This window comes from Amblyraja radiata, chromosome 2 (assembly GCF_010909765.2).
Source record: "Amblyraja radiata isolate CabotCenter1 chromosome 2, sAmbRad1.1.pri, whole genome shotgun sequence".
NCBI classification, from domain to species: Eukaryota; Metazoa; Chordata; class Chondrichthyes; order Rajiformes; family Rajidae; genus Amblyraja; species Amblyraja radiata.
Window position 1 is genome coordinate 94,937,635 of NC_045957.1, and position 17,396 is coordinate 94,955,030.

Consider the following 17,396-nt stretch of genomic DNA (forward strand, 5'->3'; position numbering starts at 1 on the left):
CCGAAGTCCGCATGTGAAGGGGAGATCTTGCTTGACAAAATTTCTGGAAGTAAATAGCAGGACTTATAGTCAATAGATGTTATTTACTTAGATTTTCAGAAAGCCTCTGATAAGGTGCCACATGTTAGGCTGCTTAGGAAGATGAGAGCCCAAAGGGAAGATACTGGCATGGATAGCAGATTGGCCGGATGGCTGAAGACAAAGAGTGGCAATAAAGGGTTTTTTCTCTGGTTGGCTGCCAGTGACTAGTGGAGTTCCGCAAGGATCGGTGCTGGGACCGCTAATGTCGAATTGTATAATAATTATTTGGACAGGGGGATTGAAGGCTTTGTGGGAAAGTTTGAGAATGTTACAAAAATAGGTGGAAGGGCAGGTAGTGTAGAGAAAGCAAGAACTCTGCAGAAGGACTTGAACAGGTTGGGAGAGTGGGCAGAGAAGTGCATTTTGTTAGTGGGAGTAAAGGCGTAGACTATTTTCTAAATGGGGTGAGAATCTAGAAATCGGAGGTGCAAAGGGACTTGGGAGTTCTGGTGCAAGATTCCCAAAAAGTTAATCTGCAAGTCGAAACGGTAGTAAAGAAAGCAAACTTAATGCTAGGTAGACAAAAATGCTGGAAGGACGAAGGGTCTCGACCCGAAACGTCACCTATTCCTTCGCTCCATAGATGCTGCCTCACCCGCTAAGTTTCTCCAGCATTTTTGTCTACCTTCGATTTTACCAGCATCTGCAGTTCTTTATTAAACTTAATGCTAGCATATATTTCAAGAGGGCCTGTATACCAAAAGAGGGATGTAATGTTGAGGCACTATAAGGCGCTGTTAGGGCCACATTTGGAATATTGTGAGCAATTTTGTGCACCATATCTGAGGATGGTTCTCCAGATAATCCAGAGGAGGTTTACAAGAATGATACCAGGAATGAGTAGGTTAACATGTGATGAGCGTTTGTCGGCACTGGGCCTGTACTCGCTGGAGTTTAGAAGAATGAGTGGGTACTTCATTGAAACATACAGAATAGTGAAAGGCTTGGATAAAGTGGATGTGAAGAAGATCCAGTAGTGGGAGAGTCTCGAACTGGGAGGCAGAGCCTCAGAATTAGATGTTCTTTTAGGAAGGAGATGAAGATACATTTATTTGGTTCGAGGGTGGTGAATCTGTGGAATTCTTTGCCACAGAAAGCTGTGGAGGCCAAGTCAGTGGATATATTTAAGGCAGAGAGAGATAGATACATTTTTGATTAGTACAGGTGTCAGAGGTTATGGGGAGAAGGCAGGAGAATGGGGTTAGGAGGGAGAGATAGAACAACCATGATTGAATGGCGGAGTAGACTTGATGGGCCGAATGGCCTAATTCTACTATTCCGTAGGACCTTATTTAGCTTGCAATAAAGATTAAATGATCATGCAACATTAGATCATATTTTTTTGTAATTATGCCCGATGTAGTCATGAATGGTTATGAATAATTATTCTGCTTACCTTGGGCTTCTAAAACAGCTTCATCAAAAATGGAAGGTCCCATCATGTGACAGGTTTTAAGCATTCGCAATCACATTCAACCAAATAGTTGAATGGATAATTAATTTTGTGTTCCTCCTGTGAACCCCAGTCGTAAGTGAATTTGATCTGCAACAGGGATATCAAGAAACGGCAAAGAGCACTAGATGTAGCATTAACAATGGAGCAGACAACATCCCAGTTATGGTCTTGCACTGTAGAGCCATCCATTCATCTAGCTAAGTTGCTCCACCGTCATAATGAGAGTGGCATAACTTGTGTATAAAATCATGAGAGGAATAGATCAGGTAGATACACAGTCTCTTGCCCATAGTTGATGAATCGAGGATCAGAGGACATAGGTTTAAGGTGAAGGCGAAAAGATTTAATAGGAATCTGAGGTGTTACAAGGGAACAGGTTCAAGGGTCTGACTAGTAGAACAGAAAAAAGGCATGCTCGTCCGTTAAGTTATAAATCAGATTTATTGGATAGAGAGAGAACAAATCAACCGTTGAAATAACCGTCGGTAAGTCCTGGCCAATAGCGCCACTCCCAAATTCAAACTACAAACTCGGTCCTGCTTCCGAGCGAGCCCCCCCCGCCCCCCTCATATTAATTATATTCTAGCAAGGATGCTTCAATATTTTGTAATGACTACTGAGGGACTGCTTTAGGTGCATATATGCTTTCTATTTGTCTTTCTTTTAGATTGTTACAATTGCAGAGAACAGTTGTATGTTTGGACTCTGATCTCCCAGATGAGCTTCTTTATGGCCGAGCTGGATACTTATACGCTTTACTATATGTAAACACAGAGATTGGGCAAGATACTGTTCCTTGTTCTGTTATTCAGGAGGTAAGAAAAGTGCCTTATGGTGATATTGCTTGAATGCTATGATCGATTGCTGCATAATTGGAAGGCTATTCTTTAGATGTGGTGTGGTCCTGAATACTCCAGGAAGATGTAAAAGATCTTGTGGCATTACTTTGGGTAGAGAGCTAAATGTGTTTTGGCCTATGGATAGTGAAAATAATTAATTACTGTTGTTACATGCTATTGCTTGTAATGGTTTCTTTCATAAGGAACAAGGGTCTCGATCCAAAACGTAACCCATTCCTTCTCTCCAGAGATACTGCCTGTCCCGCTAGGTTACTCCAACTTTTTGTATCTATCATCAATTTATATTTGTCACCTGATATGATTGATGTATTGTAGCAATTTTAAAAAAAAAATTCTAATAAAAGGAAAACATGCTAAATTAAGTAAAAAACCTTCCCCTGACAAAAACACCATCTGCGTCACCTCCATAGATTTTAGTCATACTGATAATTATTAAAAATAACTTGGAGGAATTTCACAGGTCATGCAGCATCTGTGGAGGAAAAAGAGATCAATGAGGTTTTGGGTTGGGCCCCATCAGACTGAAGTCTCTCATCTACAAAATGCACTATTTTTACATTCTTGAACTATTTCAACTCGTTTCAGAAGGGAGATAGCGGTGGAAAGATTGGAGGAATGGGGCAAGAACTGACAAGTGAAAGGTGAATCCAAGTAAGGAAGGGTTATTTAACAGATGGAGGTGGGGGAGAGAAGGGTGGCGATAGAAACCAAGGTTGGAAGTGATAAATGGAGAAGAGAAAAGTAAAAATTGAGGTATCTGATATGAACGGAAAGTTAGGATTGAAATATGGAACCAGAGGGAGGGATGGTGGATAGGTAGGACTGGAGGGATAGGTTAATGACACTGGTGAAGATAAATGACAGATCCAGAATAGGGATGGGTGGGTGATGAATAGATAGTGGAGAAGGGGAAAGAAACTGGGTAGTGGGGAGTGGAGAGATAAGCGCTGGAGAGAGAGGATCTCCCGCTGTCCCTGGTAGACAGAGCACAAGTGGTCACCAAAGTGGTCGCCTAGTCTATGCCTAATCTCTACAATCACGTTCTCCCTATTGCCTTTCATAAACAAATAGGCTGTGGGCCGAGCATCAAAAATGTGTCTAGAAATCAACTTTTGTAACCCGTCTCGGAACTACATGAAATTTTGCACAGATTTAGATACAACATAATTGAGAAGGAAGTCATAACTTGTCAAAGGTAAACAAAATTGCTGGAGAAACTCAGCGGGTACGGCAGCATTTATGGAACGAAGGAAATGGGCAACGTTTCGGGCCGAAACCCTTCTTCAGACTCATAACTTGTCAATGCCAAAAGTTGCACATTAATTAATTAAACTAATTAGAAAATGAGATCGAAAAAGTAAGCGCCATCTAGTGTCTAATGCCTATATTACACCATGGGGAGCCTATTTCCGTGTTGCAGTCTATTTAAACCACATATTATTATACTATATATATGACTTGTGAATATGACTGTAATCATGTACAATTATTATATAAAAATAATATCATTAATATAATTGTGAGTGTTTTTTGAATGAGACTGCCACAGAGGTCAGGCTCCTGAACCAGCCTAATTAATGGGTGAGGGCAGTTCCTGTGGGTTCCCCGTTTACTGAACCCCACTGACTGCCAGTGTGCAGAGTGGGGGTCACGGCCATAGTGGGACTGGGGCAGTGCCAGGCTGGGGGAAGGCTAAGGCATCTTCCACTGACAGGAAATGCCTAACCCTAACCCAAACTTGCCCCCCCCTTCCAGAGCTGTCCACGGCTGGAGCTGGAGCCGCTTTGGGACCGGCTGCGGGCTCCGAACGTGTGGCCCCGCAGCGTGTCCACTTCGGCCGTGTCCTTCTCGATCATCGCGGTGATGATGGTGGGGAGCAGCACTGCCCTGCACGCCGCCCAGACCACCTTCAGCACCACCATAGCGCCGGCTCCGTCAGACCGCATGCTCGCTCGCTGCAACACCGGCTTACCAACCGCCCGACCCCTCGCAGAATCCACCGGCCGTCCGACCACTTGCAGCACACACTGGCGGACCGACCACTCTCACCATCCACCGGCGGACTGCCCACTCTCACCATCCATCAGCAGCCCGGCCTGGTCTCTCCCTCTCCCTCTCCCATTCCCTATCCCTCTCCCTCTCCCATTCCCTATCCCTCTCCCACTCCCACTCCCACTTTCGCTCTCTCATTAACTCTCTCTCTCTCTCTCTCTCTCTCTCTCTCTCTCTCTCTCTCTCTCACTCTCACTCTCACTCTCACTCTCACTCTCACTCTCACTCTCACTCTCACTCTCACTCTCACTCTCACTCTCACTCTCACTCTCACTCTCACTCTCACTCTCACTCTCACTCTCACTCTCTAACTCTCTAATTTTGGCAAACAGGTGGTTGGTGCCATAATTGAATCTGGCAAGAACTTATCCAAGGAAGAGCGCAAAACAGAACGCTGTCCACTTTTGTATCAATGGCACAGAAAACTGTATGTTGGAGCAGCACATGGTCTTTCTGGGATCTACTACATGCTAATGCAGGTTGGTTTCTACTAAACTTCATTGGAATTATTTCAATGCAGTCATCATACAAACTCAGAACTTCATGGGGCATTTGTATCATATTTTAAAACAACAGAATTCAATAATACAATAGAGAAAAAAAACAAGTGAAAATTGCAAGTTTTAAAGTTGCCTTTGATGTGAATAATAATAATAACATTAGCCAGTGAAAGGATAGGTTGACGATACCAAGTATTACATCAAATATACAGGTCCATGTCTGTTTATACAAACAACATTGGTGCTTTTACACTTATTAAAGATCAAAATGACAGTGGTGTCAGGTGTCTCCACATGCATAGATTTAATGTGAGGAATTGAAGTCTCCATTTTGGTCCTCTGAGTTTTTTGCGTCTTTTTAGAGCCTGTGGTATGTGTGACACTGGAAATATACTAAATATGCAGAAATAGTTGGTGCTTTTCTATTTATAATAATTTTTAATAATAAAATGTAATTACTGTCAAACAATCTCTAGCTGTTCCAAGTGTACAAACCCTGGTCTCTATTCCATGGCGCGCAGGAGGATGAGGGGTGATCTTACAGAGGTGTACAAAATCATGAGAGGAATAGATCGGAGAGATGCAGAGTCTTTTGCCCAGAGTAGGGGAATCGAAGGACAAGAGGACATTGGTTCAAGGTGAAGGGGAAAAGATTTAATAGGAATCTGAGGGGTAACATTTTCACACAAAGAGTGGTGGGTGTATGGGACAAACTGCCAGAGGAGGTAGTTGAGGCTGGGACTATCCCATCGTTTAAGAAACATTTAGACAGGTACATGGATAGGACATGTTTGGAGGGATATGAAGCAAGCGCAGGCAAGTGGGACTAGCGTAGCTGGGACATTATTGGCCGGTGGGAAGGTTGGGTCGAAGAGCCTGTTTCCATACTATCACTCTATGACTCTATCTCATTTGATTATTCCATTATTGTACTTTAGTTTTTCTGGACACCTTTCTGCTGTTTTGCATTTGTCATGATATTTATTATTGTATTTATCATTATCATATGTATACTGTTTATTCTTGAGTTTAATGTGAACCAGGATTCTCATTGCACCCTGGTGAAAATGACAATAAATTATTGTGATGTGAAGATGTGTTATTGATTGCTTTGTAGAACTTGCTAAATTTCGAATGCTGAAATTGTACCGGGATCTAGTATTTTCAAAATTCTAGATATAATATTTTTGTTGTGGAACAGAACACATTAAAATTTAAAATTAATTTAAATCTGGACTTTGCTCTGTACTTTCAAATTTGAATGCGATGATAGTAGTATAAACTGGAACTCAAAATGTATGTAATCAGTAAATGCCAGAAATAGTTTTCCAAAGCCTAATGTGTTAAAAATGTCAAGTGTACTCCTTGCATGAGAGGAAATAGTATTTGAATTTGAAATATTAAGTATTATCCCTATTTTTATAAATATAAGAACATCTAATTTCCTTATTTGTCCATCACATTTTGCTATTGGAAATGCAAAATCCACTGTTTTCATCATTTAAATCAATCAACTTTTAAAATGGTATTAGTAGGAAATGAAAAATGCAGAGATTATTAAATTAGATTGTCCTAAGTTTACCTGGGGTTTAAACAAAGTTGATTAATGTCAGTGTACTGAACATTTGGCACTGGCATTCATCCAGAATTCCTATTCCTATTCGTGTATGGCCACTGATGGAGAGGATGAGGTTTAATGTTCCTGGCTTTTCCATTTCTTGCTGAAATTCGCCCTTAAAAAGCGCATCTGCTTATCAGAAATATTTTTTTGAAGTGTGATGTTCATTTGATCTATCCAATACGAAACACTCCATTTGAGTGACTTTGCAGTTGGTAAAATTAGCACCGTGGAATCTTTTTCCAGAACACAGAGTAGAGCAGATAAGGACATGTATTAACCATTTTGAGATAAAGTTGTTCACTTGGCTTACAGCAATGAAGTAAATTTGCTCCGAAAGCAAAGTATATTTAAAGAGCAGAGGCGACAAAAAACACAAGAACTTCTCTTAGAAAAAGGACAGTTTCTCAAAGACTAAGAGGATAGTTACACAAGTTGTCTCAGTTACTTGTAAAAGTGTCTTTACAAATCTTTCCAAAACTCGATTTGAAATGGGATTTTGGCAGTACAAAGTCAGTTGTGCAAAACACTTGTATAAAACTATAATCCATGCAATAATTAACTCTCCAAATCTTTATGTTTAGGACTGTTTTTAATTTGACCTGTCTGGCAGAAGACCTATGTCACTATCAGCTGTTTTTTACTCCCCCAGATATCATTCGACTAAGTAAAATATACAATTGATGCAGGGGTATCTGTTTAACATTGTAATGCTATTTACTGGGATAATCCAAAATTAATCCCACTGTTCTGCCCTGACACCTATTGTATTCTTCTGCTTCGTGTATTGTTTTAATTTATCTTCCCACGTACAAAAAATAAATTCCCAGGATTGCATTATTGGCGTTTATTGTAATGGAGTTTAGTTTTGCCACCTCTCCATATATAAATGTTTAAATTATTCTGATAATTTTTGAATGCTGTTTGTTAGGTTTTTAAAAATATTCTGTTCCAGCCAGGTTCAAAGGTGGAGCAAGAGACTTTGATTGAATTGGTAAAACCCAGCGTGGACTATGTGCGACATAAAAAGTTCAAGTCCGGAAATTATCCTTCATCATTAAGCAATGAAACTGACAGACTGGTTCATTGGTGCCACGGTGCTCCTGGTGTTATACACATGTTGATACAATCATACAAGGTCTGTATTTTTAAAGGCTTCTTGAGGAATTTTCTGACATGGGATATGCTTTTGTTCTAAAATTATTTTTGTCATTGTCTGATTCAATTAGAGTAGCTGGAAATAAAATGAAGAGGGACATGACATTCTTTTTCTAACAAACCCAAATGTGAAGGTCATTTTAGAGCCCTATAATTGCTATTAAATAGTCGTATTCCCATGGGTTTCATATTCCCAAACCATGCTTTGTTTTCAAGTGTTGGTTGAAATACCTTGTCAACATATTTCTATCCCAATTGATGCAATATTTATTCTCGATCCCCTCGATTACAGACTTCTCTAGCCAGTTGATGCTCAGAGAACAAGGCACATAAGAGGATTAACAGTAAATATTACTTTTCAAAAAATCTAATGTTTGATAAATTCAGACAATTTAGAAGTCGGAATCAGCAATTTTGAATTCTTGTTGTGAATATGATATCTAGAACGCAGTGCAAAGTTTGCAGATGAAGATATGAATTGTACGTCATCAAACGCAAGATTTATTGAAGATTTCCAGCATGCTAAAGCAATACCCATTTGACCTTCAGTAAACAAGCTGTTTTATTATTCCATATTAAAAAATAATGTATCTTTTTCTAACAAGACTTTCAAAGAAGATAAATACCTGAGAGATGCAACTGAGTGCAGTGATGTTATCTGGCAGCGAGGGCTGCTGCGAAAAGGTTATGGAATCTGCCATGGAACTGCAGGAAATGGATACTCTTTCCTCTGTCTGTACAAGTTAACTCAGGACAGAAAATATCTCTATAGAGCTTGCAAAGTAAGTTGATATATGGATGGAATAATAAATCCCTGGATTTTATATCAAATTAATGATGTAGTGCAGCGACTGTACATCTCATGCTTGCATAATTTAATTGTAGATATTTCATTTTATATACTTGCTCACTAATTTTTAAGTTGCCATTACCTACAGGTAGATCTAATGCACAAGACGCAAATGCTGATGTGAGCATTTGGTGAATATTTCTTTCATGTCATATCTTTATTATACATAAAACTCTTGTGTATTTATTTGTGTGATGTTCGTGTACGTTTCACATCTCTTCGAAAACACGACGCGCTAACGGTGAAATTTTTACATATTCCAATAGAGATTTACGTTGTGATGTCAAAACTCGCCTTATCTGAAAATTTCATGCATTATTTCTCATTTATGTTAAAATATTTCAAATAATTTGGAAAATAAACGGGATCGTCTCGCTGATGATGTCACAATGGCTCTGCTCCTTGCAGCCTGCTTCCCTATGTTCCATGCACCCCTCCCCCTTGCCTCACCCGTCCCCCACCCCCACCCCCCCCGTTCTTCAAAAGATGCAGAAAGAACGAGTAAGTGGGCTCTGTATTGCAGCTTCTGAGGGCTTCCGAGTGCTGCACGCTTGCGCCTCGGTTCCTCGGTCGCCTGTTCTCTCTCCCCACCCCACCCCCACACCCCGGGCTCTCTCCTCTCCTCCGCCGGAATTCTCTTTACCCTCCCCACCTCCAGGCTCTCTCTTTACCCTGCCCCCCCTCCCCCCCAGGCTCTCTCTTTCCCCTTCCTCTCGGGCTCTCTCCCCCCCCCGCCACCACCCGGCCTCTCTCTCTTCCCCCCCCCCCCCCCCCCCCCCGGGCTCACTTCCCACCTCCCCCCCCCCCGCCTCTCTTCACCAACCCCCAGGCCTCTCTTCCACCCCCCCCCTATTCCCCCTCCTCTCTCTCCCCCCCGTTCCCGATGTTGGGGAAGTCCAGAACAAGGGGTCACCGTTTAAGGATAAAGGGGAAATCTTTTAGGACTGAGATGAGAAAAACAATTTTTACACAGTGGTGAATCTCTGGAATTCTCTGCCACAGAATGTAGTTGAGGCCAGTTCATTGGCTATATTTAAGAGGGAGTTAGATGTGGCCCTTGTGGCTAAAGGGATCAGGAGGTATGGAGAGAAGGCAGGTACAGGATACTGAGTTGGATGATCAGCCATGATCATATTGAATGGCGGTGCAGGCTCGAAGGGCCGGATGGCCTACTCCTGCACCTATTTTCTATGTTTCTCTCCCCCCCCTCCTCTCTCTCTCCCCTTCTCTCTCCCCCTCTCCCTCTCCTTCCCTCTCTCTCCCCTTCTCTCTCCCCCTCCCCTTCCCGCTCTCGCCCCTTCTCTCTCTCCCCCCTTCTCTCTCTCCCCAGCCTTTCTCTTCCTCCGCCGGCATCCCTCCTCTTTCCCCCATTGTACGTTCTCCCCGTGACCTGCGCGGGTTTTCTCCAAGATTTTCGGTTTCCTCACACACTCCAAAGACATACAGGTTTGTATGTTAATTGGCTTGGTAGACAGTGCATTCAGAAAGTATTCAGACCCCTTCACTTTCCACATTTTGTTACGTTACTGCCTTATTCTAAAATGAATTAAATTCTTTTTTTTAATCATCAATCTACACACAATACCCCATAATAAAAAAGCGAAAACAGGAATTTGTTTCAATGACTCTTTATTCTTGACAATGGAAATCATGTACTTTCTAACAACTTTTTTCTATTCTTTTGTAGTTATCAAATTTCTCTATCTATGATATCAATTATTAAAAATCAAATATTAATTTCCATTTAGGTACCATTTGACTACTGACTAGTGCTATTTGCTCTGCAAAATATTATACAGTGAAGAGCCATTAATGCTTGCAGTACTCTAAAAGTCCTGTCCCACGGTACGAGTTCATTCCAAGAGCTCTCTCTCGTGGTAAGCATGGAGAATGAACGTAGCGGGTACATCGGGGCTCGGGGACGTCTCTTAGCGGCTCGTAACGCTAACGGCAGGTACTCGGGAAGACGTTGAAAAATGTCCACGAGAGCCCCGAGTACCGACGAGTGGCCATTACCGTAAATCTCAGTGTTCGAATCAGGGAAAACTCGGGAGAGCTCTTGGAATGAACTCGTACCATGGGACAGGGCTATTAGAGTTCAGTATTATCACTATTTTTATTATTATTATTATTATTTCTATTATTATCATCAATTGGTTGTTTCTGTTTAATCATCCAGTGAAAATTGATTTAGAAACCATTCCCTTAAACCCAAATTGCCTAAAAAGTGTTCTGTTTAATTCAAGCAATTTTCCTTATTGGTCCAAGTTCTCAAAGCTGAACTTTTTGAAAACAGATAAGTGAGAAAAACGCAGGAAAATTAGGAACTTCTATACAATAATAACTTTTACCCTACTTATTCAAAGAAGGGGAAACTGTCCCATATTTCAGAAACAAGCTCTGAATTAATTTATTCACAATTCAAAGTACGGGGTGGAAGTTATATGGTCCTTGTGTACAAATCTACCAAATAAAAAACCTGTCACATCTCTTAAAATTTCTCATTTACAGTTTGCAGAATGGTGTTTGGATTACGGAACTCATGGATGTCGTATCCCCGATAGACCATATTCCTTGTTTGAAGGTAAAACATTGAATATGTTGGTATTTTAATAATATTTTGAGATTTAAACAAATCATGGATTTGCCAAACTAAATGGAATAGATAATTAGTGTTATGAAAAGAAAATGATGAAAGTATTCAGTTTACACGTTCTCTCTGTGACTGCGCGGATTTCTTCTAGGTCCTTCAGTTTTCTCCAACATACCAAAGACATGCAGGTTAGCAGGTAAATTGGCAATTGAGTGTAGCTGATTATAGAATCTGTGCATGTTGGGAAAGGTGAAATTGATTGGTATAGAACATAGAACAATACAGCACAGGAACGACCCCTTCAGCCGACAATGTTTGCGCCAAATATGACACCAAGTTAAACTAATCTCATCTCTCTGTACATGATCCATTATCCCTCTACCTTGGTCTTTCATGTACCTATCTAAAAGCCTCTTAAACACCACTATCATAACAGCTTCCATTACCACCCCCAGCAATGCGCTAGTCTTACAGCGTGGAAATGGGCCTTTTGCCCAACTTGCCCACTCTGACTAACATGCCCAACCATACTAGTACAACTTGCCTGTGTTTGGCCCATATCCCTCCAAACCTTACCTTTCCATGTACCTGTCCAAATGTTCCTTAAAGGTTGTGATAGTACCTGCTTCGACTACCTCCTACGGCAGCCCATTCAATGTATCTACCAACCTGTGTGTGTTTAAAAGAAAAGTTGTCCCTCTGTTTTCTATTAAATCTTTCCCCCCTCACCTTAAACCTATGTCTGCTAGTTCATGATTTCCCTTCTTCGGGAAAAAAACCTGTATATTCCCTATCTAATCCTCCCAGGATCTTATACAGCTCTATAAGATCACCACTCATCCTCCTGTACTCCAAGGAATAAAGTCTTAACCTGCTCAACCTCTCCCTATAGCTCAAGCTCTCCCTATAGCTCAGAATCCTGGCAACATTCTTGTAAATCTTCTCTGCACCCTTTCTTGCTTAATATCATCTTTCCTATAACAGGGTGACCAAATGAACACAAATGTGGCCTCGCCAATGTATTGTACAACTGTAACATGACCTCCCAAGTTCTATACTCAATACTCTGATGAAGGCCAGTGTTTCAAAGGCCTCTTTGACCACCCTTTTTTTATCTGTGACGCCACTTTCAAGGAATTATGTACTAGCATTCCTAAATCACTGTGCTCTACAACATTTCCAGGAAACCTGCTATTCACTGTGTAGGTGCTGTCCTGGTTAGACTTCGCAAAGTGCAACACCTCGCACTTGTTTGAATTAAACTCCATCAACCATTACTCAGATCACCTGCCCAACTGATCAAGATCCTGTTGCAATATTTGGCAACCAGGCTCGTGTGTGTGTGCGCGATCTCATTAAACTTTCCCCCTCTCATTGTATAGTTAATAGCTATGCCCTCTAGTGTTAGACTTTTGCACCCTGGGAAAAATGTTGTGACTGTCTTTGCCTGTCCTGGTTTTATATACTTCTGTCATGTCTCCCCTCAATCTCTGACTTTCCGCAGAAAACAATCCAAGCCTATCCAACCACTCCTTGTAGTTTAACCTCTAATCCAGGCAGCATTCTGGTAGACTTCCTCTGCGCCCTCTCCAAAGCCTGCACATCATTCTTGTAATCGGGCTACCAGAACTGCAAGCTATACTCCAGAACGGATTAACTAAAGTCTTGTTGAGCTACATCATGATTTCCTCACTCTTATGCTAAATGCTGCTAGCAACGGAGGCAAGAATAACATACACCACCTTGACCACCCTAACTACTTGTGCTGCCTTTCTGAGTGAGTTATGAACTTGGACCCCAAGCGCATCAATGCTGTTAAGGGTCTTGGCATTAACTATAGAGACTCCCCTTACATTCAAACTCCCAAAATTCGACACCTCATACTTGCTCGGATTAAATTCCATCTGCCATTTCTCCGCCCATTTCTACAGCTGATCTTCTGACAGGCAGCCTCACTAGTAGCCCCGGTATTCCTTCTCTCTATTCCTCCCCCACCCAAGTCGCACTAGTTTCTCGTCTTCACCCTACAAACAGCTAACAATGGCCTGTTTCCTTTATCATCATTACTTTTTTGCATATCTTTAATTCATTGGTCTTTATCACTCATTTCCCTTGTCCCTAACCAGTCTGAAGAAGGGTCTCGACCCGAAACGTCACCCATTCCTTCTCGCCAGAGATGCTCTCTGTCTTCAGCTATTTGTGTCTATCATCGGTTTAAACCAGCATCTGCAGTTCCTTCCTATACATTTACATCCAAGTTATTTATATGCATCACAAACTGCAGATGTCCCAGTGTAGATCGCTGCGGAACTCCACTGGTCACAGACCTCTAAACAAAATATCTTCCTTCCACCAGAACCGTCTGTCTTCTATGAATAAATCCGTTCTGAATCCATGTGACCAAGTCACCGTTAATCCTGTGCATTTTAATCTTCTGGACCAGCCTATCGTGAGGATTTTATCAAAAGCTTTATTAAAATACATGTATACAAAAACTCAGTCTTCAATCTCAAAATGCCCTGTCATATTTATATTCTCGCAATAAAACACTATTGACTCCATTCTGATCTTGCTGGCCACCAAGTCCTTTTCCTCGGTGAATATAGATGCAAAGTACTCATTTAGCATCTCGCCTACATCCTTTGACTCCAACCATAGATACCCTCCTTTATTCTTGAGCGGTCCTACCTTCTCCCTGTTTTTAATGTATGTATAAAAAGACGCCATTTTCTTTAATGTGACTTGTCAATGACATTTCATGGCTCTTTTTGGCCCTTCTAATCATCTACTTGAGTTCTTTCCTACTTGCTTGTTTGTTGTAACTTTAAACTTCACGTATGCTTAATTTTTATTCCTGACCAATTTTACAATCTTGGTCGTCCATGGTTCCTTTACCTTGCCATCCTTATCCCTCCTTACTGGGACATGCTGATGCTGCACTTTGATCAGCTGGCCTTTAAACTACTTGGCCAATAACAGCTGCTTCCAATCTACCCTCCCTAGCTCCTGCCTTCTTAACATTGTAATCTACTTTGTGTCAATTAAAGACCTTCTTCCAACATCAAGGCCTATCCTTATTCAAAACAATCTTAAAACTAATGGTTGTCAGAGCTCCCTCCAAAATGCTCTGCCACCATAAAAAGAGTCACCTGGTCAGGCTCATTTCCAAATACAAGGTCCAGTATGTTCCCTCCTCGAGTCGGACTATCCACATATTGTGAAAGGAAACCTTGGTTACCGACCTAACAAATTATGCCCCATCTAATTCTCTTGCACTGAGTAAGTCACAGTCAATTTTGGGGAGGTTAAAGTCACGCTCCACAACAGCCATGTGGTTCTTGCATTCCTCCATAATCTGTCTACATATCTGATCTATCATCTCCTACTGGCTATTGGTTGGCCTATAATATAATCCCGTTAGTGATTGCTCCTTTCGTATTTTAGAGCTCAACCCATAGTGTCTCAGTAGACCCACCCTCCAATATGTGCTCTGAGTACTGCCTGACATTCTCCCTGATTAGTATGTGAGGTAAATAAAAAATGGGTATACTGGATCAATTGAAAACCTTGAAGCTAAGTTTTTTTCATATAAATATGAATATTATAAAAACAAAACTACTTAGGAGTTAAGTTAGCAGAATAGCTGTTCCCTCAATGAATAGCAGAAGAGAACCCGGAAGAGCTATTCTTATTTCTACGGTTGATCAATGGTTCCAGATGATTTAGTCATAAGAAACTGCAGATGCTGGAATCTTGTGTGGAACGCAAAGTGCTGGAGCGACTTAGCGGGTCAGACAGCATCTCTGGAGGTTATGGTTCGGCGGCATTTCAGGTCGGAGTTTCAGATAGTTAATTGGATTCCTATTTTTCAGGCCTCCAGTTACTACACTCTTATGGATAGGGAGCTTTTATATCTGAATGTCCGTGATCTTGAGTTAACAGAATTACTAGTTTCCATGGATTTTGTCACCAAGCTGACAAAATAAATTTAAAATGACAGAACAATTGTGCAGATGTCAAAGTAATATGGATATTTTTTTACAGGGATGGCCGGAGCTATTCACTTCTTGACTGACATTTTGAATCCAGAGACAGCCCGATTTCCAGCCTTGGAACTCTAAAGTATAACAAAGTTGTGCTACTTGAAGATTGAATGATTTTGGATATGGTGTAGGACCACATCGTTTCTGTGGAGAATAGGACCTCGGTACCTCTTTTCTGAATACTTGCACAGCCTAAATTTAATGCTATTTCAAGAACTTAAAAAATTGAAGGCAACAATCAGAGCAAAATCTTTTGTCTTGCAATTCATTGCATTCCAGTTTCAACAAAATGAAATACCTAAAATTGACATGTGCTTACATCAGTGTTTGATTGTGTGCTTGTATAATATCCTAGCCTCTTAGGTTGTCTTGGTCCTGTTTATTTAGAATCCATGCAATTTCCATCATAGTACTTTTCGTGCATGTGAAGAAGCCAAACATTGACCCACTGGTGCTAATTCTGCTTGAAAAGACACTTTGAATAATTGTCATATGTAGTCAGGGTTGCTGGTCATGTTTTGATTATTTTTTTTTTATTGCAACAAGGCAGAAAATAAAGTATGCATTTGCTAAATCTAGCAGTTGGTTTGTGCTGAGGAAAAAAAAAGTAGAATTTGCCCCCAATAACATTTTTCTTGCGTGTTTCATTTCTTTCCCACTCTTGCATTATCTTTAATCGGATATGTTACAATCTTGCAACACTGCTTATAATACAAATATATTGTTTTAATGCTGGTTTTACTATTAATGATAAGGAATAGTTGTTGCAGAAAAATTAAAATGTACAAGCAACCTCAAAGTATTTACTGTGAGCAGTTCCATGCTCTTTGCCTCCTGAATAACATATATTTGGAAGTAATGTAGATGCAAACTGGGCTTTTTTTATTTGCAGCCTTTTTGCAGAGAAATAACACGTTGAAATGTATTTTTAATGTTAAAAGATATTCTTAAGGTAGGGGTTTTAAATTTGAACAATTTTGGTGGGACACTTTAAACTTCCACAGACTTAATGCAAATATGTGTGTAAGTATATGTCCTTAATGATTGTTGGGGAGTTCTGTACCTCTACTGCACTTCACTCCTCTCTGTGCTAAGGTAACATACAAAAATCAAATATATATTAGGTGTACATGGTAACACTGCTCCCTATTGACTGGCTTCATACTCACTTTAAATGTAAAATGACAAATCTAATGGTACGTATCATGGAAACTTGTATTTTTAGTATCCTTGATGATGTCAGATTCGCTATCCATTATAAAGAATTGTTAACATATGAATGGATTATTTCAAGCAGCTTGTCACAGCCTTGTAGTTAAATTATTGTTACTGTTTGTTATTATATTATCTCTTTTGAAGAAAAATGGCTTCTGCCTGAATTTGTTAGTCATAAGCATACAAGACTAGACAGACAGACCCCTAGAAGCAGCAAAAGGTCAGTATATAAAATATGTTTTAAGGTCTTGATTCACTGATGTAAACTGGTGCTTTGAGGAGGAATGATTCCTGGCAATGCATCTTAGAGGAGCAGCAGTGCCATCTGCTGTTCAAAGATCTATTTTAAATAATTGTCTCAAATTGGGTTTGTAAACCTACACAGAAAATACAAACACAATGAAGATAAGAGACTGTCTGGCATTAATTTAAAACAAATCAAACTGAGGAAACACTGACAAATGGGAATGCTGCTGGATACAGGATTTTAACCATGTTTTAGATTAAAACATGGATTTGCATATGCTGATACAGCAATCTTGAGCTGACTAATGAAGAAGAATCCAGTCTTTAGACAAACTTTATTTAAATTAAGTTGGCATAGCAACATGCTGGCTTTTTATACTCTGCAAGTATAAATTCTGGCTAGGAGACAGTGGTGCAGCTGATCAATCCTGACCTTATGTAATGTCTGAGTGGAGTTTGTATGCTTTTCCCTGTGACCACCAGGATCTGCTAGTTCCCAGACACATCCAAACAATGTGTTGGCAGAGGGCTGGCCCAGGTATTTAAATATATTGACAAGTACTAGAATCACAAGGCATAGAAAACCAGTTAGCCTGGTGTTGGTATTGGGGACGATGCTCGAGTCGATTATTAAAGATGTAATAGAAGTGCATTTGGAAAACAGTGACAGGATCAGTCAAAGTCAGCATGGATTTATGATGGGGAAATCATGCTTGACTAATCT

At 40.5% G+C, this 17,396-nt stretch overlaps 1 protein-coding gene across 1 annotated transcript in view; it reads left to right on the top strand.

The window, feature by feature from the left end:
- The window catches only part of lancl2 (LanC like 2), a 50,877-nt gene extending 34,302 nt beyond the window's left edge, over window positions 1-16,575 (top strand). The window contains exons 4-9 of the mRNA XM_033050538.1: window positions 2,205-2,352; window positions 4,782-4,928; window positions 7,523-7,705; window positions 8,331-8,507; window positions 11,087-11,159; window positions 15,213-16,575. Coding sequence (XP_032906429.1) covers window positions 2,205-2,352; window positions 4,782-4,928; window positions 7,523-7,705; window positions 8,331-8,507; window positions 11,087-11,159; window positions 15,213-15,289 — 805 coding nt within the window. The 3' untranslated portion in view covers window positions 15,290-16,575. The remainder of the gene's footprint in view (window positions 1-2,204; window positions 2,353-4,781; window positions 4,929-7,522; window positions 7,706-8,330; window positions 8,508-11,086; window positions 11,160-15,212) is intronic.
- Window positions 16,576-17,396: the final 821 nt, after the last annotated feature.